We start from the raw sequence: 26,094 nt of genomic DNA, 5'->3' as shown, positions 1-26,094 counted from the left end.
ACCCTTGAACATTAGTGAGTATCTGCTAGAACAGGTAAAGTGATTTCCAACCATGATATCTACTTCTGTACCTCTATTCTGTAGATAAATCTATTATTATTAATAAAAAGGATACACCCTTTCCACTTGCCGACCCCGAATTAGTCTGCTTGTTTTCCATCAAATTAACTAGACTCCCTCTTGTCACCATCGCGACCCGATCAGTTGCTGAAGTTCATACTGAAGATCACCGTCCACTCGCATCGGGATTATCGAATCAGGTTTTACCAGACTATTATTGTTCGTCATTTTTCAGACGCTTCGTCAGCCGTTTTCCAATTCGTTTGTTGGTTCTTACTAGGACCAGCTTTTGTCACCGGAATACGATCCATTGTTTACGTCAGTATTGCCACCTTCCATTTGTCATTCTTGATTCCTTATTCTTAGGTCTATATTATAGTCAATGCTGCCCTCCTTTGGCACGATTGCTACAAAATCAAAAATTTCCACTTGCTGTATGTCACAATTGGGACATGAATTAAATTTTCCAATAACAATATGTCTCATTTGGAACATATAAAATAGACAACCTTTGACACAATTGGGACAATTTATATTACATAAACTATTCTCAGTAATTACCGCTTATCACACCAGGAATAAGTCCATACATAAGTCGGTATTCTTTTCTCCCATTTGCCACTTGGTTCATCATAAAATATTCTCAGGAATCACCGCTTATCACACGAGGAATAAGTCCATACATAAGTCGGTATTCGTTTCCCCTATTTGCTTGTTGGCTTATCATAAACTATTCTCAAGAATCACCGCTTATCTCACCAGGAATAAGTCCATACATAAGTCGGTATTCTTTTCTCTCATTTGCCGGTTGGTTCATCATAAAATATTCTCAGGAATCACCGCTTATCACACCAGGAATAAATCCATACATAAGTCGGTATTCTTTTCAACTATTCTCAGGAATCACCGCTTATCGCACCAGGAATAAGTCCATACATAAGTCGGTATTCGTTTCCCTTATTTGCTTGTTAGGTTATCATAAAATACTCTCAAGAATCGCCGCTTATCACACCAGGAATAAGTCCATACATAAGTCGGTATTCTTCTCTCTTATTTGCTCGTTAGGTTATCATAAAATACTCTCAAGAATCACCGCTTATCACACCAGGAATAAATCCATACATAAGTCGGTATTCTTTTCTCTTATTCACTGGTTGTCAGTTCGTTTAGAGTCTAAAAATAATAATCACATTCATAACAATGACACGTTATATCATAACAATATTAAACACCATTTTTTTATTAGCTTCCCCAAGACAGCCACCAGAAGCGATTATTTGTGTACAGTCAATAGAATGAATATTATAGTGTCAACGTTTATGGCAAACCCGCTAAGTGTTTGCTCCCTTAATATCTCATTTGATTAATCTTCTTCTTAATTTGCTTTATGGCTTTCAGTAATTTGATTAATGATTTGAAAGACTAGTTATCGAGACTATTGATTTCAACACTCAAATCGATATTCTCAACTATTTGTGGAGTATCTACAGTAGTAAACATCTTTAGTTCACCGTGGGCTCTACCGCGGTTGTTTGACAGCTACAATGTCACGATCGCAATCATCTCTGATTGGTTAATGCTCGCTCACTATTGGCCACAATGCATTGTTGCAACAAGAATCGCACAAATTCAGCCAATCAGAACAATAATGATTGATGCAGGTTTTAGACAATCGCCCTACGTGTAATGTCTGCAGGTGATAATAATTGTGCAACTCGTTTGAAATTTTAATATAATTTAAGGGCACACACACAAGAGACAAATCCGTCTTTTGTTTATAATAATTATATTAATAATTTATTTATTTAGTAAAAATATGCATCTCATAAGCTCCTTTTTCCAAAGTCAAATAGCTAGTCAAAATTTGGGCAGTAAAGGTAGGGAATCCGTTTCTCCACTATTTATCCGATGGGGCTTGCAAGGTTAAGATTTACACTTCTCTGTATACTGACAATTTCATTTCTTATTTCAGATCTAAACCTAAGTCAGAGATCGAATTATTCGTGCATTATTTATACCCGAGAAACAACGATATGATAAAATTATGTGTTAGTAGGCTATATAAAGAAATACAACAATCCAGACCCTGTTATACATAACATTGCCACAGTCATTGCCGCTTCATTTAATAACACCTTCGTAACTCTCTTTTGTTATTAGAGACACATGTTTTAAAGTTTCCTTTACTCGTACATAAAAATTGAACTTCGTAACTTAGTATTTCTTTCTAATTTCTATTATTACAGCAGATAGTATCATCTATTAAGTTGGTAAGCCAATCCAATAATAACAACAGTAAATATGATGTACTTGGTAGTTAACCTGTTGTTCAGTGTGTGTTTTTCCGAGGTAGTAAGTACCTAAAGGCTTTGATTTATGAAAGCAGATTGTACAACAAGGGCACCAAACAAGCCACTTGAGCCGAGTTATAAACACTGATTTTCACTTCGATTGCGAGGAAATGTAACAATATAATATTACTATAAGTACATATCTATAGATTGACCGAAAAGAGTAGGGATTAAATGAGGGTGCTGTAATGAGTTTGTAGGTAGGTATAGGTCGCAACCTCAATACAAGTGCAAAAGTTCACTGGCACCATAGAAATTACATAAATTCTTTCTCATCCATATGTCATTCAGAGAGACTGTTGTTTACCTCTAAATACCTTGTGTATAACAGCATGAAACGCACTTTAGTCCTCTTATAGCCTGCGTAAAATAGAACCTTACGAGCATGAGAAGTGGAAACGTGTTTTTATTTTATTATTATTTTTATTTTCCAAATTCTAAAAATCACGAATGCATGTCATCTATTAGTATAAGAGGATGTCAGCTACTAGTGACTTTATATGAATGTGATAGCTCACATAATTTTACCTTTTTTAATTATAAAACTCTAAGAACATTTGAAAGAACCACTGTTATGCTGATAAATAAATATTTTAATTCAAGTCCATTTATTTATTTTCATCTGATCTGATCAGTTAAATTCACTTTAGGTTAATATAATAATGATTCAATTCATTTTCCTTTCATAACCTCACCTCTCCTTAAATGGTGGTTGCAGCAAATGTAATTTATAATTTCCACAAGGGTGAGCAAACGGAACAAAAGTACATACTAGCACTTAATATAAATTTTATTGGTATAAGAATCAAATAAAATTCCAACATCCACATGGCTACTTTCGTGAGCATGAGTGTTGTATGTCTTTCTGTTTCTGGTATGTACATAGTTAGATTAATTCAAACCTGATATTTCATACCCTATACTTACTAGGTATTCAAAGTAATCTAATAACTCTAATTTGGTCGAATAAGTAAACCTACAGATTCAAAATAGGTTCAATGTTACCTACTTTATCTAGTGGACCAATTAATTATTTATTAGCTGATCCACCCCAGGTCTAATTTTCCAAAATCTTTTCTTTATGTCCAGTAGTAGCTTAGTAGAGAACTCAAATCATATTTGATTATGCAGGGCCTGCGGGTTGATCTATGTCTGTCAGTACATAATACAGACTATTCAGTCGGTAGATAGGTATTCAATGGGTGCATCTGGCAATCGACTCTATTAGTCTCCCTATCACTGTCTATCATTCTCACAACCATACCATGCCTACCATAGACCCAAATCCAAAAATCTTACATTAAATGGTAGGTAATGAAAACACATGCACCTGACACATATTTCAGGCATTCTATCCTTAAATTGTACTAAAATATTACTATGTGTATAGTTAAGTATGTAATTATTTAATTAAAGAAGAATAACTACTCATATTGAGACTATTCAATTCAAAGTTTTAAGACTTTATTTTAGTTACTAGGTAAACTAGATTTGCCTCAATTAACCATAGTAGTATTCAGATGTTTCTTACCTTCTTATTACTGTATTACATAACAATACCTTGAGGTTACAGCCTCCATCATAATGAGGCAGGCCGGGATGGCTTTTTTTTCTTTTGTATCATTACAACAGGCCTCACACCAAGAGTTACTGTGTTCTTATCCGATCCATGCAGGTACATGACTGCTTCCAATCACAACTTGAAGGTTATGTGCACTTCTCCACCACAGATGCAGGCCAAAACCACTTGTTCATCTCACATTCGTCGACCTCATCGTCAAGTCGGGGTCACAGGGTCGTGGACATCATCAGAAAAGTTGTCAAAACATGAAAAAAATGGTAACAGTTGAATAATCTCGGAAATATTTCATTTAAGTGACACCAGTATCAAGTACATACCTACTTGATTATATCAGACCCCTGTATATAACCCAAATTTTGCACTAAAACCATTGATTGACCCATTGATGTAGATATGACCGTTGTTATTGTAAGATTATTATTTCTATTTTTAACTAAAGCACATGTACATATTTCTTTTTTTAAAATGATTGTTGAATGATTTAAATTAAGACTTGAATAAAATTATATTGTTAACATTACTTCCTAGATAGATAAAGTTAAGTAGATATTCATTCTAAATTTTCACATTTTATTATGCTATGATAATGTACTATAGGTAATAATTTACACACTCAGTTATTGGTTGAATGTGTTAGATCAAAACAGATTTAAGACCAAATTGTACCACATTCTAGCAAATAAACTCTATTTTTTATATTTCTACACTAGCTCATGTATCAAGTACTTACCTACATAATAATCTAATTGTTTTCTTGATTCTACTTTAATATAGGTAGGTGCCTATTTGGTTTAAAGTATTTCATATCACTTATTACCTTATTTCGATTTTAAAATACAAGGTGTTAGTACTACTCTACTATAACTTCATAGATCAAATCTTGGGCTAGGTATGTCCCTACATAATAATCCATTAAAGCAGTCAGAACAAAACTATAATCCCTTACTTTGAACTCTCAAATAAGTCATAATGCTGATATCTACTTACTATTAATAATTATAGCCTTCACTTACTCTGTTCTAAAAGTATCAATTGGTAATATTGTAACTTATCAAATACCTACTTAGGTATTTTGATGCAGTAATCTAACATTAGGCACTCTTAATATTCACCCATGCTTTAATGAACATCCACTGTAAGAAGGTAAGTACACAGATTCACCGTTTCAATACAACCTATAGATGCATTGGACCCATCGACCTACGTACTTCTGCTTGTTCCAGACAGTGCAAGGTGCTTTCCTCAAACCAATCTCTTGAGTAGTTGCGTTGGAGACAAGCCCTCCAACTCGATACAGGTCTACTCAAGTACTCCCAAAGTAATAGTGTAGCACCATTGCAGTTTGTATATATTTCATTTTCACTTTGTTATTCGTTCAGGTAGGTTTCTTCATATAATTTCCGATATAAGTACCTAATAAATATGTTGCTATGCGTCTTGTACAGGCACTTTTAACATCTTCCAGGATAGACCCGCATTTTTGGGCATGAATCACATCCAATCTTCTGATATAAACAACTTAACCTCCAATCCGGGTTTATTAGTCTTGGGATGACCCTAATATGAATCAAACGCAGTTCCGATGTCCACAGTCTTATATTCAGGTACACTTGTAACATCCACTTAGTTTATATCTAGCTTAATTAATCACCTAGTACTTATATCTCGCTTAATTACTTTTATCTCGTCCATCTTTTTCTCTCGCTGCGTCCGTCCGACGCCGCTACCACTGTCACACCTCCACTCACGGGTGACAGATGGCAGGTTTTCTGTGTTGCCTACAGATGGAACCCTTCGTGTGCGAATCCGGCTCGCACTTGACCGATTTTTTTGTTTTGTTTTGAGTCTCCGGTAGAATATTTACATAACTCGTTCACCGAAGTTGGTATTTCGGTTTACTTTCCATCTTTATAGCAAAAATACGTTGGTATCCATTTATAGGCGAATCATGAGTGATGACTGATGAATGATTGATGGAGCAGAGGATTGACCAGCCCTTGACTGCAATCTCACCTGGTGGTTAGTGACGAGGCAGTCTAAGATGGAAGCGGGCTAACCTGGAAGAAGTATGGCAGTTAACCCATACATATACCACTTGGTTTCTACTTGGGTCCGTTTGTAATTAATTTGGCCCCCAAAATTCCCACTGACTTTTAGGCTTTTTTTTTAAATTCCGATACAAGTTACCCCTTGATTGCAATCTCATCTGGTGATAAGTGACGAGGCAGTCTAAGATGGAAGCGGGCCTAACCTGGAAGAAGTATGACAGTTTTTATTAAACCCATACTACCACTTGGTTTCTACACGGCATCGTACCGGAACGCTAAATCGCTTGGCGGCACGGCTTTGCCGGTAGGATGTTAACTAGCCACGGCCAAGCCTCCCACCAGACAAAATAAACCAGACAAATGCGTTACTGAAAACTATTTGATTTACTTAAGTAGGTACCTACTTAATTATTTTATTTTCATTTCTTAGACTAAATAATTAAGTAAACCGTTGAGCTAATGACCCCGCCATGTGTCACATTGCTAAGGTTCTAGAAATTCTTTCCCGCTATGGCTTCGACGTGCATCGAACTCTTAATTAAGGGCTACGGACTCCGATGGGTTCAAGGTAATTCAAATGGATTATTTCATGTTAATCATTCTCCTTAGTAAAAATGTTTTTTTTGGGTCTATCAAGCAAGGAATCCTTATAGTTCAAACGTTTAACCGACTTTAACTAATCTACTCGTTACGTTAACTCACAGAGAATGCAACTCCTAGAGTACGCATATACAAGGTTTTGCATGAAAACAAACCTCCCATGGCCCCACCAACCTCGCGGGTATATGGGCCGAAACGCGGGAGGGCGCCCCTTCGGTACTTGCTCGGTGGCTCTTTCCCGGGGCGCCTTCTTGACTCCCTACAAATTCTTTCTTTCCTGTCCTTGTCCCTAATTGGTCTTTCTCCCCTTTCTGGGGCAGACGTACACAACACGCAGATCTCCGCGTGCCCCGCGGTCCAGATCCTTCCTCAAACACCCATGGTCTACGATCACGGTCCGAGCTGTTCCGCCTCTTATGCCAGTGGTGCGCGAACTCCCGTAGCTTGCCGAAGTTACGCCGAAGTTGGCGGGGGACAGGGGAGAATGCTTTGTTGTGATTGGTGGAGTTAAAAGTCACGTAATCAAAACAATGTGCGGAATGAGGGTACCGAATGGGCATGGGCCGACTTATGCTAAGCAAGTGCCCAAGCTTGGCGAGCGGGGTTGTTCGGCTATTAGGCGTCTGTAGGTGGTGTTCTGTGCGTTAACTCTAACTAAACAATAACTCAATTCGACGCATACCTATTTCTTTTTGGCGGTGTTACTTGCTTAACGTCTGTTATGATGTAGGGTTAACCCCTACATCATAACTTACTGTAAGACTCTCCGGAACTAACGATCCGATTATCAAAATTCTTTCACTGATACATAGCTACATTATCCCCGAGTGCTATCTCTCTCTCTCTCTCCGGTCGTTCGTTCATTGCTGAAGATCGTGGTCGTGGCAAACTGCCCTCGAATGGCTTATCTGTTTCCATCGGCTTCTGTCGGTGGCCATTTTTACAATGTGATGAAATCCACACCTGCTGGACTCCTTTAGCTGGTCGGACCACCTAGTTGGTGAGCGGCCTCTCGGTCTTTTGCCCTCAGTGTTGCCCGTCACTATGAGCTTTTCTAAGCTGTCGTCCCCCCGCCGTATGATGTGGCCGAAATATGAGAGTAATCGTTGGTAACATATGGAGGAGAGTCGAGCAGTGATTCCGAGTTGTTCAGAGTTCCGAGTGCTATAGGCTATTTGAATTTGACGACCTCCCTGGCGCAGTGGTAAGCGCTGTTGTCTTATTAGTGGGAAGTCCCGGATTCGATTCCCGGCAGGGGTTTGAAATTTTATAATTTCTAATTTTCTGGTCTCGGTCTGGTGGTAGGCTTCGGCCGTGGCTAGTTACCACCCTACCGGCAAAACCGTGCCGCAAAGCGATTTAGGGTTCCGGTACGATGCCGTGTATCAAACCAAAGGGGTGTGGGTTTAATAAAAACTGCCATACCCCTTCCAGGTTAGCCCGCTTCGATCTTAGACTGTATCGTCACTTACCACCAGGTGAGATTGCAGTCAAGGGCTAACTTGTATCTGAATAAAAAAATAAAATAAAATTATATTACGTGGACGAAGGCGCAGGAAAAGCTAGTCCATACTTATGGACTACATATTATAAATATGCGAAAGTGTGTCTGCTAGCTTTTCACGGCCCTCAGCTTAACCGGTTTTGATGAAATTTGGTACAGAGTTAGCTTACATCCCGCCCCGGAGAAGGACATAGGCTACTTTTTATACCGGAAAATTTTAAAGAGTTCCCACGGAATTTGAAAAAAAATGAATCCACGCGGATGAAGTCGCGGACATCTAATCTATCTATATATATAAAAGGAAAAGGTGACTGACTGACTGACTGACTGAATGACTGACTGACTGACTGACTGATCTATCAACGCACAGCTCAAACTACTGGACGGATCGGGCTGAAATTTGGCATGCAGATAGCTATTATGACGTAGGCATCCGCTAAGAAAGGATTTTTGAAAATTCAACTCCTAAGGGGGTGAAATAGGGTTTTGAAATTTTGTAGTCCACGCGGATGAAGTCGCGGACATCTAATTCTTAATATTTTGATAGTGATAGATTCACGCCAAAACCTATCTAGAATCTTGCTAGAGTGAGCACGAGAGCACCGCGTGAACTCTTTATTACTCACAATGCATAACAATTCGTGTAATGGCAGTCCGGCCGGCCCTCGGTTGCGATGCAGTGGGTACATCCCTTGGACTTTGCATGTGATTGAAGTGATTCGCTAACTCAGTGTCTAACACTGAATGTTAGCCACCGAGCTTATATTTTGACATTTATTTGCTATCCATAGAAGTAGAATCAACCTTCCGCCTCAGGAAAGTCCAAAAGTCATTTGTGGGTATGGGTATAACCTTTTATAACAAAATCCCACAAACTATTTTGGACTTGCCTTTACACAAGTTTAAAAAATCTATTAAAAGTACGCTCCTGAAAAAAGCATAATTTATACAATTGAAGATTACTTAAATGATAAAAGAAGCGTGGATTTGACCTGCAGCTCGTTCCAGCAACGCGCAGAACTGCAAATACTTTTTTTAGACATGGCATAATATTGGTATATCAAATCTTTGAAAAGAGTAACCGCCGAGTTTCTTGCTGGTTCTTCTCGGTAGGAAAGGCATTCCGAACCAGTGGTAGATGCTGTTTACGATTCAAAAATATACTTGTAAAAGTTTAATTAATTTTTTTTTTTTTTTTTTTTTTTAACCAATGTCAAATGAATCACCCCACAACCAGATTAATGACCCAAAAAAAAAAAGTGATCAGTTTCAAGATTTTTCTTGAAGGTATGTTCCGCAAAGCAACGAGTGATACTAATTTCTAATTTAGGAATTCAATATTGTACCTAGGTACCTACTTAGTTGGATTCAAACGGGAGTTCTTGAGAGTTGTTTATTTTTTGTCGACTGACGCTCGCGTCTGTGACCTAGAAATAAAAGATTAAACTTTCGATTTTTTTACCCGGCAATCGCTGGCGTCTTTGTTATACTATTAATTGTAAGTATAAGGTATAATTATTATTGACATCGACATGCGTTTTTAATGTAATAGAACAATTTGCACACTAAGTTATTGGTTGAATGTGTTAGAACAAAATAGATTTAAGACCAAATTGTACCACATTCTAGCAAATAAACACTATTTCTATTTCTATTTCTAAGGATTTTTGAAAATTCAACCCCTGAGGAAAATTCAATCCCGGAAAGTCTTTGGATGAAACTCATGTTAAATACGTAGAACCATTTTCCGTGTGGAGTTGAAAATGACGTAACTGCGTTGTGACGCATCGGCAGCTGATTATACCACTCGAACCGCCAAAAGGACCTTGTAACCAAAACATCGAGGCCTGGGCAGACACGAAGCGTTGCGGCAAAGTGGATTAGAGGGAGGGAACTCTCGGTTTGAACCTGAATCGACGATATGTCGAATATTAAGCTATGGGTGACGTGAAATCAAAGAAAAGTAGGCGTTTCATAGGTTACCTAGCATTAAATGTAGTTACATTTGACTTCTGCAAGTAACGTGGAAGCCTCAACGTTTTGTTGCAAGTTCCTTAACCGTTGTGAATTACGGTGGCGGCAGCTGCTTGGAAAAAGGATATAATACTGAAACTACTAGAATGCAATTATGTTTGTGAACAAGTGAGCGCGACCTGCTACGCGATTGCGGTAGAATGACAGCTACAATGTCACGATCGCAATCACCTCTGATTGGTTGACGCTCGCTCACTATTGGCTACAATTCATTGTTGCAACAAGAATACCATAAATTCAGCTAATCACAATACTTCCGCTTGTAATAATGATTGATGTAGGTTTCACGGAAATCGGTCAACTGGTATTAGGTATAACAACTTCTCGAGTTGCACACGTCGTCGCGTTGTGTATCACCAAGCCTTTACGCCTCTCATGTGACAAGGACCTTCGAATAAAGCTGTATATAGTACGATTTTATGTGGATTGTCAAGCTTGAAGATTTGTTGTCAGACTAATGTTTTGTTTGTTTGAAGTAGTAGAGATTCGTATTATCTTTAAGATTTTAGTTCAGCCTGCGATACTTTTTCCAATACGATAATGGTATTAGTCGTCAGTACCCGTAGTACAAAATTTTACGTCTCACCAAACCAAACCAAATTCGAGAGTCGAAATACTTCCGCGTTACAGTAAAATGGACCTAAACAGCCTTGAATTGAAGTCAAATATTCAATGCCACTGATTTTAATTTCGCAATGTTTCCGCTTGGAGCGCTAGCTGTAGAAGTGTAGACAAACTTGAGCTTTAAAACAAGGCAGTTAAGATCCAGTTTACTGTAACGCGGAAGTATTTCGACTCTCGAATTTGGTTTGATTTGGTGAGACGTAAAATCTTGTACCTACTACGGGTACTGATCACATTTGAAAATCAAAAAATCGATTATTGTGAGCCAACCTTAAAAGATACATGTATGCTATCGCGGACTTTTTTGTAGAACTTTATAGGAGAAAAACAATTTCACCATACATTGTTTTCGTGTAACTTGGACCATTTAGGCAGCGCACGTCTCGGAAACTCTCAAATGAGAGGATTTTTTTCCGACCTAATTCACATTATTTCAATTTCCCTAGGGATCTCTAATTTTTGAGAATTAAACTAAACTTAAACTAAACCTTTCTCTTGAATCACTCTATTGGTGAAAACCGCATTAAAATCCATTGCGTAGTTTAAAAGATCTACGCGTTCATACATACATACATATACAGACAGCGGGAAGCTACTTATTTTATACTGTGTAGAGATAATATTTTACAGACAGAGTAAGTAAATATTTGTTTAGAAAATAATATGTATATAAGCCGTGGTAGCCTAGTGGTTAGGACGTCCGCCTTCTAATCGGAGGTCGGGGGTTCGATCCCGGGCACGCACCTCTAACTTTTCGGAGTTATATGCGTTTTTAAGTAATTAAAATATCACTTGCTTTAACGGTGAAGGAAAACATCGTGAGGAAACCTGCATGCCTGAGAGTTCTCTATAATGTTCTCAAAGGTGTGTGAAGTCTGCCAATCCGCACTTGGCCAGCGTGGTAGACTTTGGCCAAAACCCTTCTCACTCTGAGAGGAGACCCGTGCTCTGTAGTGAGCCGGCGATGGGTTGATCATGATGAATATGTATCTCTTAATTAAAGTATATGTTATTATCTAGAATCTATCATTTATATTAGGATTTGGAGGCTCATTTGTTATAACTAGTTTAGTCGTTTTGGGTACTTAAATCAAATTTATGAAGACGTTTTAATTAGTTGCAGGCATGTTGCAGGGAAATCCCCGCGATTTTTCCCCCTTTGATCAATGAGTGTAGAGTTCTTAAAATTATAAGCATGTTATTACCTACTGCCTACTACATCTATATACGAGTTACTATTGGATATGCATTTATGAATGACCCTACCTAGGTCCCTACCTAGACCGGCTCCTCCATCCCCATACAACTGTCTCAGCTTTACTCTACTCTGCTGATTGCCTTAGAGGGTCTTTACATACATACACCCTCGTAAGCTCGTGCAATTTTACCACGAATCACTATCTGCGCTGACCCTTAAGTACTTACGTACCTACGCAAACGAATACTAATTTCGTAAGTGCAGTTTGCACTTGGATGATTTTGCGTCGTTCGAAACCAGTTTTTGTTAAACAAAGCTACAGATTTTTTTGAGAGAGCTTTGACTCATCACATCACATACAAGATGTCTCTTACTTGACGGTCGTGACTCGTGACTTGTGTGTCAATGTGTTAAACTTTTTTTTAAAAAAATTTTTTTGTGTTTGGAAGTGAGCAATGGATGTAACAATGGCGATATTATTTTCCACCCCTTACAAGGTAATTATAGATCCTTAATAATCAAATGGAGAATATCGCCTGAGAATGTAGGTATGATGTCCTCACTAGAAATCGGACTATGTAAAATTAGTACAGTACGTGGCCGTAAGTAATGTACATCGGCCTTTAGAATGACATTTCGGCTTTATAAAGCGTTGTCTCTGTCACTCATACCTATAGTGCGACAAGGCTCTCTTGGTATTTGAATGACATTGACAGTGGGGCGCTGTTGGAGAACAAAAGCTTAGACTATTCAAACAAGAACAAAGATAACTGACTCTAGGTCGATTCCGGAAAATCTGCTTCAACATGATTCTAGGTCCACGGGAAGTACTCTGTAGGTTTCTTGACAGACAGACAGACAAAGTGGTCCTATAAGGGTTCCGTTTTTCTTTTTGAGGTATGGAACCTTAAAAATAGAGTAATTTCTGCTGGAAAATATTTTTATGTTAAAAAATTGAAAAATATTTGTTGTTTACGCCTTGTGACGTCATTAATCGCTATTTAATAAATAAAAATCATGATTTTTTTAAATTGTTCTCCTAAATAATGAATTCTAGCCCCATAAACTACCACTATACAAAAAATCACATCATTTTATTACTACCGTCAAATACCCTAATTTAACGTTTTGAATTTTTTGAAGTCAAGAAACCTACAGGATACTTCCCGTTGACCTAGAATCATGAAATTTGGCAGGTAGGTAGATCTTATAGCTGACATTTGGGGAAAAATCTGAAAACCGTGAATTTAGGGTTAGATCACTCAAAAAAAATTAAATTGTGGTCATGAACTAATAATTAGTATTTTCAACTTTCGAAGTGAGTGACTATATCAAGTGGGGTATCATATGAAAGTTCTTCATCTGTACATTCTAAAACAGATTTATTTTTATTTTTATGCATCATAGTTTTTGAATTATCGTGCAAAATGTCGAAAAAATACGACTGTAGTACGGAACCCTCATTGCGCGAGCCTGACTCGCACTTGGCCGGTTTTTTTTTCATATCAAATCAGTAAGTAGGTAGGTAATCTATGATGTTCTAGGAAATTCTTTTGATGTTTAGATAATATAAATTATTATCTTTCCTTTCTTAGTGGTGATAGTAGTATTTATTTATCGTACAACATTTTATCATAACTCTAGTCTAAACTTATGTACCTACTATTTTAAATTTGTATAATTTATATTTTGAAAATCGCCATCTTGGTTTTTATTATTTGTTATAGTAGCAATCGATATATAAATTCTGTGAAAATTTCAACTCTACCTACGTATTACGGGTCACGAGATACAACCCGCTGACAGACAGACAGCTTAGTAACAGGGTCCCGTTGGCAGCCTTGGGGTACGGAACCCCAAAAATTGTGTCTGTCGGTTGATAACCAATGAATATCACCGAATGAAAGCACTTAGGAATGTTGAATAGAAGCAGGCGTTACTTTGCGGAAATCCATGATACATAATGAACCAAAAGCTTAATTTGCTATATTCCGCTGAAACAGGTCGAATCTGTATGGTGCAACATGCAGCATGCGACATGCACCGCCCGCCCTCCCACTGCTAAACATGCAGGAAAAACCAGCCACCAGGCAAGCTATACGTACCACCACCAAGCAGCACCACACAAATCCCAAAACACACTCGACAATTTTTGCAATTGTGGATTGCGAAACCTACATCTCCTGAGGATGCTCCGGTGTCGGGGCGAAACGTGCGTCGAGTGTGTTTTGGGATTTATGTGGTGCTGCGTGGTGGTGGTGCGTATTGCTTGCCTGGAGGCTGCTTTTCTCTGCATGTTTAGCAGTGGGAGGGCGGGCGGTGCATGTCGCATGTTGCATGTTGCACCATACAGATTCGACCTGTTTCAGCGGATTATAGCAAATTAAGCTTTTGGTTCATTGTGCACTTAGGAAACCTAGTGTTTGTTTCATTTACCTGACTACTGCGGTAAAATCGCGTATGCCCTTGATTTTCGCAAGTAGAGCGGAGTGCTGGCGCCTTAGAGACCCTGAACTTAATCACGGCCTTTTGAATCTTTTTAATACTTAAAAAAACTCCAAGTGTATTTATACTATACTAGCTGACACGCCCCAGTTTTTTTAATTTTATTTCATACAAAAACATTTATGCAAAACATTCATACTTACTAGCATTCATACAAACCTGTACCTTTTTATTTTATTTTAAACTAGCTGATGCCCGCGACTTCGTACGCGTGGATTTATGTTTGTAAAAATCCTGTGGGAACTCTTAAATTTTCCGGGATAAAAAGTAGCCTATGTCCTTCCCCGGGTTGCAAGCTACCTCTGTACCAAATTTCGTCAAAATCGGTTGAACGGTTAAGCCGTGAAAAGCTAGCAGACAGACAGACAGACAGACAGACAGACAGACAGACAGACAGACAGACACACTTTCGCATTTATAATATTAGTATGGATTACCATTTATGCGTTAGCTGTCGACGTTATAGATGAGCCGTGATAGCCTAGTGGTTAGGGCGTCCGCCTCCTATTCGGAAGGTCGGGGGTCGATCTCGGGCACGCACTTCTAACTTTTCGGAGTTATGTGCGTTTCAAGAAATTAAATATCACTCGGTTTAACGGTGAAGGAAAACATCGTGAGAAAACCTGCATGCCTAAGAGTTCTCCATAATGTTCTCAAAGGTGTGTGAAGCCTACCAATCCGCACATGGCCAGCGTGGTGGACTACGGCCAAACCCTTCTCATACTGAGAGGAGACCCGTGCTCTGTAGTGAGCCGGATATGGGTTTATCATGATGATGATTTTATAGAGCAGTGATTATGATAGCCTACTGATTAAGACTTCGGCCTTTCATTCGGGAGGTCCAGAATGTTTCTCTTTGTACTGTGATACCGTGTCATATTATGTACCTACTAGATGATGCCCGCGACTTCGTCCGCGTGGATTTAGGTTTTTGAAATCCCGTAGGAATTCTTTCCGTGAAAGACTAGCAGACAGACAGACAGACAGACACACTTTCACATTTATAATATTAGTATGGATTCTGAGACCGTGTTGCGTAGAGATCCTTGCAGGAGAGGTGTGGAGTAGACGTCTATCGTTTGACGATGACGATGCAGATGTAGATGATTTATCAATGTATTGTTACTTGTTACAGAGGGACGACCGTTCTTTGCTCGCGCAGTTCTTCTTCGCGGACGACGCGCTGAACATGATAGCGGCGGAGTTGGACTCGTTCGACGGCCGGAAAGACCCCGAGAGGTGTTCCACGCTCGTCAACCAACTACGGCACGCGCAGGTTGGCTGTTATTGTACTTACTACAGTTGTTGTTCGCGGACGACGCGCTGAACATGATAGCGGCGGAGTTGGACTCGTTCGACGGCCGGAAAGACCCCGAGAGGTGTTCCACGCTCGTCAACCAACTACGGCACGCGCAGGTTGGCTGTTATTGTACTTACTACAGTTGTTGTTCGCGGACGACGCGCTGAACATGATAGCGGCGGAGTTGGACTCGTTCGACGGCCGGAAAGACCCCGAGAGGTGTTCCACGCTCGTCAACCAACTACGGCACGCGCAGGTTGGCTGTTATTGTACTTACTACAGTTGTTGTTCGCGGACGACGCGCTGAACATGATAGCGGCGGAGTTGGACTCGTTCGACGGCCGGAAAGACCCCGAGAGGTGTTCCACGCTCGTCAACCAACTACGGCACGCGCAGGTTGGCTGTTATTGTACTTACTACAGTTGTTGTTCGCGGACGACGCGCTGAACATGATAGCGGCGGAGTTGGACTCGTTCGACGGCCGGAAAGACCCCGAGAGGTGTTCCACGCTCGTCAACCAACTACGGCACGCGCAGGTTGGCTGTTATTGTACTTACTACAGTTGTTGTTCGCGGACGACGCGCTGAACATGATAGCGGCGGAGTTGGACTCGTTCGACGGCCGGAAAGACCCCGAGAGGTGTTCCACGCTCGTCAACCAACTACGGCACGCGCAGGTTGGCTGTTATTGTACTTACTACAGTTGTTGTTCGCGGACGACGCGCTGAACATGATAGCGGCGGAGTTGGACTCGTTCGACGGCCGGAAAGACCCCGAGAGGTGTTCCACGCTCGTCAACCAACTACGGCACGCGCAGGTTGGCTGTTATTGTACTTACTACAGTTGTTGTTCGCGGACGACGCGCTGAACATGATAGCGGCGGAGTTGGACTCGTTCGACGGCCGGAAAGACCCCGAGAGGTGTTCCACGCTCGTCAACCAACTACGGCACGCGCAGGTTGGCTGTTATTGTACTTACTACAGTTGTTGTTCGCGGACGACGCGCTGAACATGATAGCGGCGGAGTTGGACTCGTTCGACGGCCGGAAAGACCCCGAGAGGTGTTCCACGCTCGTCAACCAACTACGGCACGCGCAGGTTGGCTGTTATTGTACTTACTACAGTTGTTGTTCGCGGACGACGCGCTGAACATGATAGCGGCGGAGTTGGACTCGTTCGACGGCCGGAAAGACCCCGAGAGGTGTTCCACGCTCGTCAACCAACTACGGCACGCGCAGGTTGGCTGTTATTGTACTTACTACAGTTGTTGTTCGCGGACGACGCGCTGAACATGATAGCGGCGGAGTTGGACTCGTTCGACGGCCGGAAAGACCCCGAGAGGTGTTCCACGCTCGTCAACCAACTACGGCACGCGCAGGTTGGCTGTTATTGTACTTACTACAGTTGTTGTTCGCGGACGACGCGCTGAACATGATAGCGGCGGAGTTGGACTCGTTCGACGGCCGGAAAGACCCCGAGAGGTGTTCCACGCTCGTCAACCAACTACGGCACGCGCAGGTTGGCTGTTATTGTACTTACTACAGTTGTTGTTCGCGGACGACGCGCTGAACATGATAGCGGCGGAGTTGGACTCGTTCGACGGCCGGAAAGACCCCGAGAGGTGTTCCACGCTCGTCAACCAACTACGGCACGCGCAGGTTGGCTGTTATTGTACTTACTACAGTTGTTGTTCGCGGACGACGCGCTGAACATGATAGCGGCGGAGTTGGACTCGTTCGACGGCCGGAAAGACCCCGAGAGGTGTTCCACGCTCGTCAACCAACTACGGCACGCGCAGGTTGGCTGTTATTGTACTTACTACAGTTGTTGTTCGCGGACGACGCGCTGAACATGATAGCGGCGGAGTTGGACTCGTTCGACGGCCGGAAAGACCCCGAGAGGTGTTCCACGCTCGTCAACCAACTACGGCACGCGCAGGTTGGCTGTTATTGTACTTACTACAGTTGTTGTTCGCGGACGACGCGCTGAACATGATAGCGGCGGAGTTGGACTCGTTCGACGGCCGGAAAGACCCCGAGAGGTGTTCCACGCTCGTCAACCAACTACGGCACGCGCAGGTTGGCTGTTATTGTACTTACTACAGTTGTTGTTCGCGGACGACGCGCTGAACATGATAGCGGCGGAGTTGGACTCGTTCGACGGCCGGAAAGACCCCGAGAGGTGTTCCACGCTCGTCAACCAACTACGGCACGCGCAGGTTGGCTGTTATTGTACTTACTACAGTTGTTGTTCGCGGACGACGCGCTGAACATGATAGCGGCGGAGTTGGACTCGTTCGACGGCCGGAAAGACCCCGAGAGGTGTTCCACGCTCGTCAACCAACTACGGCACGCGCAGGTTGGCTGTTATTGTACTTACTACAGTTGTTGTTCGCGGACGACGCGCTGAACATGATAGCGGCGGAGTTGGACTCGTTCGACGGCCGGAAAGACCCCGAGAGGTGTTCCACGCTCGTCAACCAACTACGGCACGCGCAGGTTGGCTGTTATTGTACTTACTACAGTTGTTGTTCGCGGACGACGCACTGAACATGATAGCGGCGGAGTTGGACTCGTTCGACGGCCGGAAAGACCCCGAGAGGTGTTCCACGCTCGTCAACCAACTACGGCACGCGCAGGTTGGCTGTTATTGTACTTACTACAGTTGTTGTTCGCGGACGACGCGCTGAACATGATAGCGGCGGAGTTGGACTCGTTCGACGGCCGGAAAGACCCCGAGAGGTGTTCCACGCTCGTCAACCAACTACGGCACGCGCAGGTTGGCTGTTATTGTACTTACTACAGTTGTTGTTCGCGGACGACGCGCTGAACATGATAGCGGCGGAGTTGGACTCGTTCGACGGCCGGAAAGACCCCGAGAGGTGTTCCACGCTCGTCAACCAACTACGGCACGCGCAGGTTGGCTGTTATTGTACTTACTACAGTTGTTGTTCGCGGACGACGCGCTGAACATGATAGCGGCGGAGTTGGACTCGTTCGACGGCCGGAAAGACCCCGAGAGGTGTTCCACGCTCGTCAACCAACTACGGCACGCGCAGGTTGGCTGTTATTGTACTTACTACAGTTGTTGTTCGCGGACGACGCGCTGAACATGATAGCGGCGGAGTTGGACTCGTTCGACGGCCGGAAAGACCCCGAGAGGTGTTCCACGCTCGTCAACCAACTACGGCACGCGCAGGTTGGCTGTTATTGTACTTACTACAGTTGTTGTTCGCGGACGACGCGCTGAACATGATAGCGGCGGAGTTGGACTCGTTCGACGGCCGGAAAGACCCCGAGAGGTGTTCCACGCTCGTCAACCAACTACGGCACGCGCAGGTTGGCTGTTATTGTACTTACTACAGTTGTTGTTCGCGGACGACGCGCTGAACATGATAGCGGCGGAGTTGGACTCGTTCGACGGCCGGAAAGACCCCGAGAGGTGTTCCACGCTCGTCAACCAACTACGGCACGCGCAGGTTGGCTGTTATTGTACTTACTACAGTTGTTGTTCGCGGACGACGCGCTGAACATGATAGCGGCGGAGTTGGACTCGTTCGACGGCCGGAAAGACCCCGAGAGGTGTTCCACGCTCGTCAACCAACTACGGCACGCGCAGGTTGGCTGTTATTGTACTTACTACAGTTGTTGTTCGCGGACGACGCGCTGAACATGATAGCGGCGGAGTTGGACTCGTTCGACGGCCGGAAAGACCCCGAGAGGTGTTCCACGCTCGTCAACCAACTACGGCACGCGCAGGTTGGCTGTTATTGTACTTACTACAGTTGTTGTTCGCGGACGACGCGCTGAACATGATAGCGGCGGAGTTGGACTCGTTCGACGGCCGGAAAGACCCCGAGAGGTGTTCCACGCTCGTCAACCAACTACGGCACGCGCAGGTTGGCTGTTATTGTACTTACTACAGTTGTTGTTCGCGGACGACGCGCTGAACATGATAGCGGCGGAGTTGGACTCGTTCGACGGCCGGAAAGACCCCGAGAGGTATTCCACGCTCGTCAACCAACTACGGCACGCGCAGGTTGGCTGTTATTGTACTTACTACAGTTGTTGTTCGCGGACGACGCGCTGAACATGATAGCGGCGGAGTTGGACTCGTTCGACGGCCGGAAAGACCCCGAGAGGTGTTCCACGCTCGTCAACCAACTACGGCACGCGCAGGTTGGCTGTTATTGTACTTACTACAGTTGTTGTTCGCGGACGACGCGCTGAACATGATAGCGGCGGAGTTGGACTCGTTCGACGGCCGGAAAGACCCCGAGAGGTATTCCACGCTCGTCAACCAACTACGGCACGCGCAGGTTGGCTGTTATTGTACTTACTACAGTTGTTGTTCGCGGACGACGCGCTGAACATGATAGCGGCGGAGTTGGACTCGTTCGACGGCCGGAAAGACCCCGAGAGGTATTCCACGCTCGTCAACCAACTACGGCACGCGCAGGTTGGCTGTTATTGTACTTACTACAGTTGTTGTTCGCGGACGACGCGCTGAACATGATAGCGGCGGAGTTGGACTCGTTCGACGGCCGGAAAGACCCCGAGAGGTATTCCACGCTCGTCAACCAACTACGGCACGCGCAGGTTGGCTGTTATTGTACTTACTACAGTTGTTGTTCGCGGACGACGCGCTGAACATGATAGCGGCGGAGTTGGACTCGTTCGACGGCCGGAAAGACCCCGAGAGGTGTTCCACGCTCGTCAACCAACTACGGCACGCGCAGGTTGGCTGTTATTGTACTTACTACAGTTGTTGTTCGCGGACGACGCGCTGAACATGATAGCGGCGGAGTTGGACTCGTTCGACGGCCGGAAAGACCCCGAGAGGTGTTCCACGCTCGTCAACCAACTACGGCACGCGCAGGTTGGCTGTTATTGTACTTACTACAGTTGTTGTTCGCGGACGACGCGCTGAACATGATAGCGGCGGAGTTGGACTCGTTCGACGGCCGGAAAGACCCCGAGAGGTGTTCCACGCTCGTCAACCAACTACGGCACGCGCAGGTTGGCTGTTATTGTACTTACTACAGTTGTTGTTCGCGGACGACGCGCTGAACATGATAGCGGCGGAGTTGGACTCGTTCGACGGCCGGAAAGGAGAAAAACTGTGCTTTTGACTACATTGCAACTAGGTAGGTACCTACTACTTTTGGCGCAAAACATCCAAATCCTGAAGCCGGGTATCCACTATGTTCGCGAACTGTGCTCCGGGCATCTGCAACCGCTCTGATGGAGACGGTACGCGCATCTCATTAAGAAAACACGCATGCTCCATAGTCCTCTTGCGAACGCTCCCCTTTGTGTGTTTGCCCAAAAACCGCCACCTGGACTGCACGTTCCAGGAGCGCGAACGTATCCACTATGTGAAGCATTTGCAGGAGCACAATAGATTCGCGAACATAATGGATACCCGGCTTGACAATGCGAAGCTGCGAGTGAAGGATAGACGCTGCTTGATGATACTATACAGTGCGACAAGGCCCACTTGGCACTTGAATGACATTTACAGGGGGGCGCTGTTGCTGAACAAAGGCTTAGAGTATTCAAACAAAGGGAACACTTGACGGCAACGTTAGTTCTGATTTTCGCCACGCGCCGAGATAGCCTTGTCGCACTGTAGCAGTTGTAGGCAGTTGTAGCAAAAAAGATCAAGCCGATTCAGTAGATACCTACTTAGGTATGGACAAAGTTGTTATAGTGCATTCAATATTAACTGGCATGTTTCCACTTGAGACCGTCATTAGCAATAACAATAGGATTACATTTGACATGCCGCGCAACAATAGGGGTAATAAACCAAACACTCATAGAGCCCATTCATTTTTAAAGGAGCCGGTTCAACCTTATATATTTTGTTGCAAACCAACCAGTGTTGATATTTTTGAATTCACCCGCCACGACTTAATCCTATTGTTATTGCTTATGACGGTCCCAAGTGGAAACACGCCGGTTAATATTGAATAGGTACAGAATACCTACGAGGTAGATAAAGTTGGCAAAAATACTTATTTAATTTTAAAGCCGTCGCGTCCTCGTGCCGTTATCTCATTGTTCGTATGAATGTCATCGGAAATTACCCGTGTCATTGAGAGGAATTAAAGTATTGTAAAAGCAATGTCATAAATTCTTAAACCTAAAACTAAATCTTAATATATAAAAAGAAAAGATGACTGACTGACTGATCTATCAACGCACAGCTCAAACTACTGGTCGGATCGATCTGAAATTTGGCATGCAGATAGCTATTATGACGTATAGTAGGCATCCGCTAATAAAGGATTTTTGAAAATTCAACTCCTAACTGGGTGAAATAGGGGTTTGAAATTTGTGTAGTCCACGCGGACGAAGTTGCGAGCATAAGCTAGTCTATATATATAAAAGGAAAAGGTGACTGACTGACTGACTGACTGACTGACTGACTGACTGACTGACTGACTGACTGACTGACTGACTGACTGACTGACTGACTGACTGACTGAATGACTGACTGATCTATCAACGCACAGCTCAAACTACTGGACGGATCGGACTGAAATTTGGCATGCAGATAGCTATTATGACGTAGGCATCCGCTAAGAAAGGATTTTTGAAAATTTCACCCCTAAGGGGATGAAATAGGACTTTGAAATTTGTGTAGTCCACGCGGACGAAGTCGCGAGCATAAGCTAGTATTATATAAAAAGAAAAGGTGACTGACTGACTGACTGATCTATCAACGCACAGCTCAAACTACTGGTCGGATCGGGCTGAAATTTAGCATGCAGATAGCTATTATGACGTAGGCATCCGCTAAGAAAGGATTCTTGAAAAATCAACCCCTAAGGGGGTTAAATAGGGGTTTGAAATTTGTGTAGTCCACGCGTACGAAGTCGCGAGCATAAGCTAGTATAAATTATTATTCGGTAACAACGTTGACAAAAAGTCCACACTGGTCTCCCCTGGACCAAAGGTGTCCATCAAGCTGGCACCATTGCCACGCTGAATGGCGATGATGACCAACTCCGATTGTAATCGCCTTTGTTGTAATTGACGACTTTCCTTTATCATGATCCTATAATATGCTATATAAGTTATAACTGATAAGCGTAACATTATTCGCGTACGTACGATATGCAATAATATAACAATACCTGATGAGTTTAATCAGTGAGTCACAATCGACTCCAAATAATTCCAAAAGGTAATGAGCCTTGTTAGTTTGTACACATTGGAATATATACAATGAACCAAAAGCTTAATTTGCTATAATCCGCTGAAACAGGTCGAATCTGTATGGTGCAACATGCAGCATGCGAAATGCTCCGCCCTCCCACTACTAACCATGCAGGAAATCCAATTTGTATTGTAAGGTCTACATCTCCTGAGGATGCTCCGGTGTCGGGGCGAAACGTGCGTCGAGTGTGTTTTGAGATTTGTGTGGCGCTGCGTGGTGGTGGTGCGTATTGCTTGCCTGGTGGCTGCTTTTTCCTGCATGGTTAGTAGTGGGAGGGCGGAGCATTTCGTATGCTGCATGTTGCACCATACAGATTCGACCTGTTTCAGCGGATTATAGCAAATTAAGCTTTTGGTTCATTGTATATCATGGACTTCCGCAAAGTAACGCCTGCTTCTATACAACATTTGAATATGGCTTTTATTCAAACTCGTTTTAATTCTAAAGCTATTAAAACGAAATTACATCAGTTTTCTCTGTTATCAGTTGTATGGTTAGATCTAACGGGAAAACTGGTTAGCACAAGTACGTAAACTTACCTCTTATCGAATGAGTGGAACGCATTGAAGCCAAAGAGATGAAGAAGGTTGGTCACCGCAAAAAGTATAAGTTTCATATATTTCATCATCATCATGATCAACCCATCGCCGGCTCACTACAGAGCACGGGTCTCCTCTCAGAGTGAGAAGGGTTTTGGGCATAGTCTACCACGCTGGCCAAGTGCGGATTGGCAGACTTCACACACCTTTGAGAACATTAAGTAGAACTCTCAGGCATGCAGGTTTCCTCACGATGTTTTCCTTCACCGTTAAAGCAAGTGATATTTTAATGACTTAAAAACGCACATAACTCTGAAAAGTTAGAGGTGCGTGCCCGGGATCGAACCCCCGACCTCCGATTGGAAGGCGGACGTCCTAATCACTAGGCTACCATAGCTACACAGCTTCATATATTTACTTTACTCATATTAACAGTAGGAACTTTAATGAGGACAGCTGAAAAGTTGTTATCTATATAATATTTAAATACTAGCTTATGCTCGCGACTTCGTACGACTCGCGACTGACTGACTGACTGATCTATCAACGCACAGCTCAAACAACTGGACGGCTCGGGCTGAAATTTGGTATGAAGATAGCTATTATGACGGAGGCATCCGCTAAGAAAGAATTTTTGAAAATTCAATCTCTAAGGGGGTGAAATAGGGATTTGAAATTTGTGTAGTCCACGCGTCCCTATATATACTAGATCACCTAGTGAGTCTAGCTGTATATCTGAAAATGTAGTTAATCCAACTGTTCTGTGTGGAGTCTACGTATTTCTGGTAAGTGGTAACACGATTAGTTAATCCACAATTCAATACACGGCCACATCGGCGGCTCACGGTCATTAGTCAGGCTTCAACGCACACCGTTATATCATTAACGAAGTTATTGCGCTCTGTTACATCTACATCGTATTCGAAACAATAGTCGACACTCGCAATCCCTGAGTTTATGTATTTTGACTTGCAGTCAACCATTTGGACTGCAAGTTAAAATAAATACTAATAAAAGAAATTGAGCTCGCTTCGCTCGCGCTTTTGTTTTTGTTAGTTGATGCCCACGACTTCGTCCACATGGAGTACGAAAGTACATAGAGTTTTTTAAAAATCCCGCGGGAACTCCACTATTTTCCGGGATAAAAAGCCGTTTCCGAGTGCGAAGTGCAAACTGTCTCTGAATAGTACAAAATTTTACTAAGAATATGGGCAGACAAAAGTCGATAACAGATAGATAGAAACTTTCGCATTTATAATATAACATACCTACCTAATACGTATAGATGAGGATTTCATCTCACTCTACTTTTCTCATTTAAAAGGTACTTATTTAAAAAAATAAAATTTGGCTATTACCGAGCTGGTTTCCCTATCGCTTTAATTTTTTTTTTATGTTAAAACAAAAAATTGTCCTTGCGCCATAGACTTATTCTTGCGCTCCTGTTTATTCTTGTATTCTATCTAATGTCAAATTGAAAACTAAAATCGTCTACAAGCTGCCCCAAAAACATGTCGTCAATCGTATTCGTAGGTATATCTAGCGTATTATGTACCTACCTAATAGTATTTATATATATATAAAAGGAGAAGGTGACTGACTGACTGACTGACTGACTGATCTATCAATGCACAGCTCAAACTACTGGACGGATCGGGCTGAAATTTGGCATGCAGATAGCTATTATGACGTAGGCATCCGCTAAGAAAGGATTTTTGAAAATTCAACTCCTAAGGGGGTTCAATAGGGGTTTGAAATTTTGTAGTCCACGCGGACGAAGTCGCGAGCATAAGCTAGTTGTAATATCATTATGGTCACCAGACAGAAAACTCTAGACTAAAAATCTCCAGGGCCAAAGTTAACGAAGTCACACCCGAAGTGCCCACAATATTATGCCTATGACATAATATCTATATATAGGACGCATCTTTGCATAATAACAAATGTACATAATATTTATGCGGTGATAAAGAGAGCACGTGAAGATTGCAACATTGTTGTCAAGTAATGTAACTTCATATGGACAATGCACTCTGCGACATCAATTATATGAAGCCAATACATGAACTGATTTATTGAATGCCCCATATTATGATACCCCATAATGTTATTAGATAGTACTTCTGGCCCCAGATACTTTTTAGTGCGGAAAATGTTAGAAATGTTACGGTAACGGGGGCAAGATACTATTAGAAAAAAAAAGATTCCGACGAATTGAGAACCTCCTCCTTTTTCGAAGTCGGTTAATAAGTTTTACCCTCTAACAAATAAACCTGGAATAGCGGTGGAATAGTTTTACTCTGTTTTGTCTTTCTCTGTCATCAGTAATTTGACATTTGAAGAAAAAAGACAAAACAAAGTATAACTATTCCACCGCTATTCCAGGTTTATTTGTTAGAGGGTAAATGTTTATGTGTAGTCGTATATCTATGTATATATATACGACATTCTGTCTGTATACATCGTATTCTGATCCAGTAGATATATACGGACTGACTTATTCCTAATCGAAAAAGCCTATTAC

General features: G+C 42.6%; 1 protein-coding gene across 1 annotated transcript in view; it reads left to right on the top strand.

The window, feature by feature from the left end:
* The window catches only part of LOC117993496 (lateral signaling target protein 2 homolog), a 66,516-nt gene that overhangs the window by 16,592 nt on the left and 23,830 nt on the right, over positions 1–26,094 (top strand). Inside the window, exon 2 of the mRNA XM_034981300.2 lies at positions 15,642–15,782. Coding sequence (XP_034837191.1) covers positions 15,642–15,782 — 141 coding nt within the window. The remainder of the gene's footprint in view (positions 1–15,641; positions 15,783–26,094) is intronic.

Source organism: Maniola hyperantus, chromosome 24 (genome assembly GCF_902806685.2).
Source record: "Maniola hyperantus chromosome 24, iAphHyp1.2, whole genome shotgun sequence".
Taxonomy (NCBI): Eukaryota; Metazoa; Arthropoda; class Insecta; order Lepidoptera; family Nymphalidae; genus Maniola; species Maniola hyperantus.
This window is presented reverse-complemented; position numbering and strand designations above follow the sequence as displayed.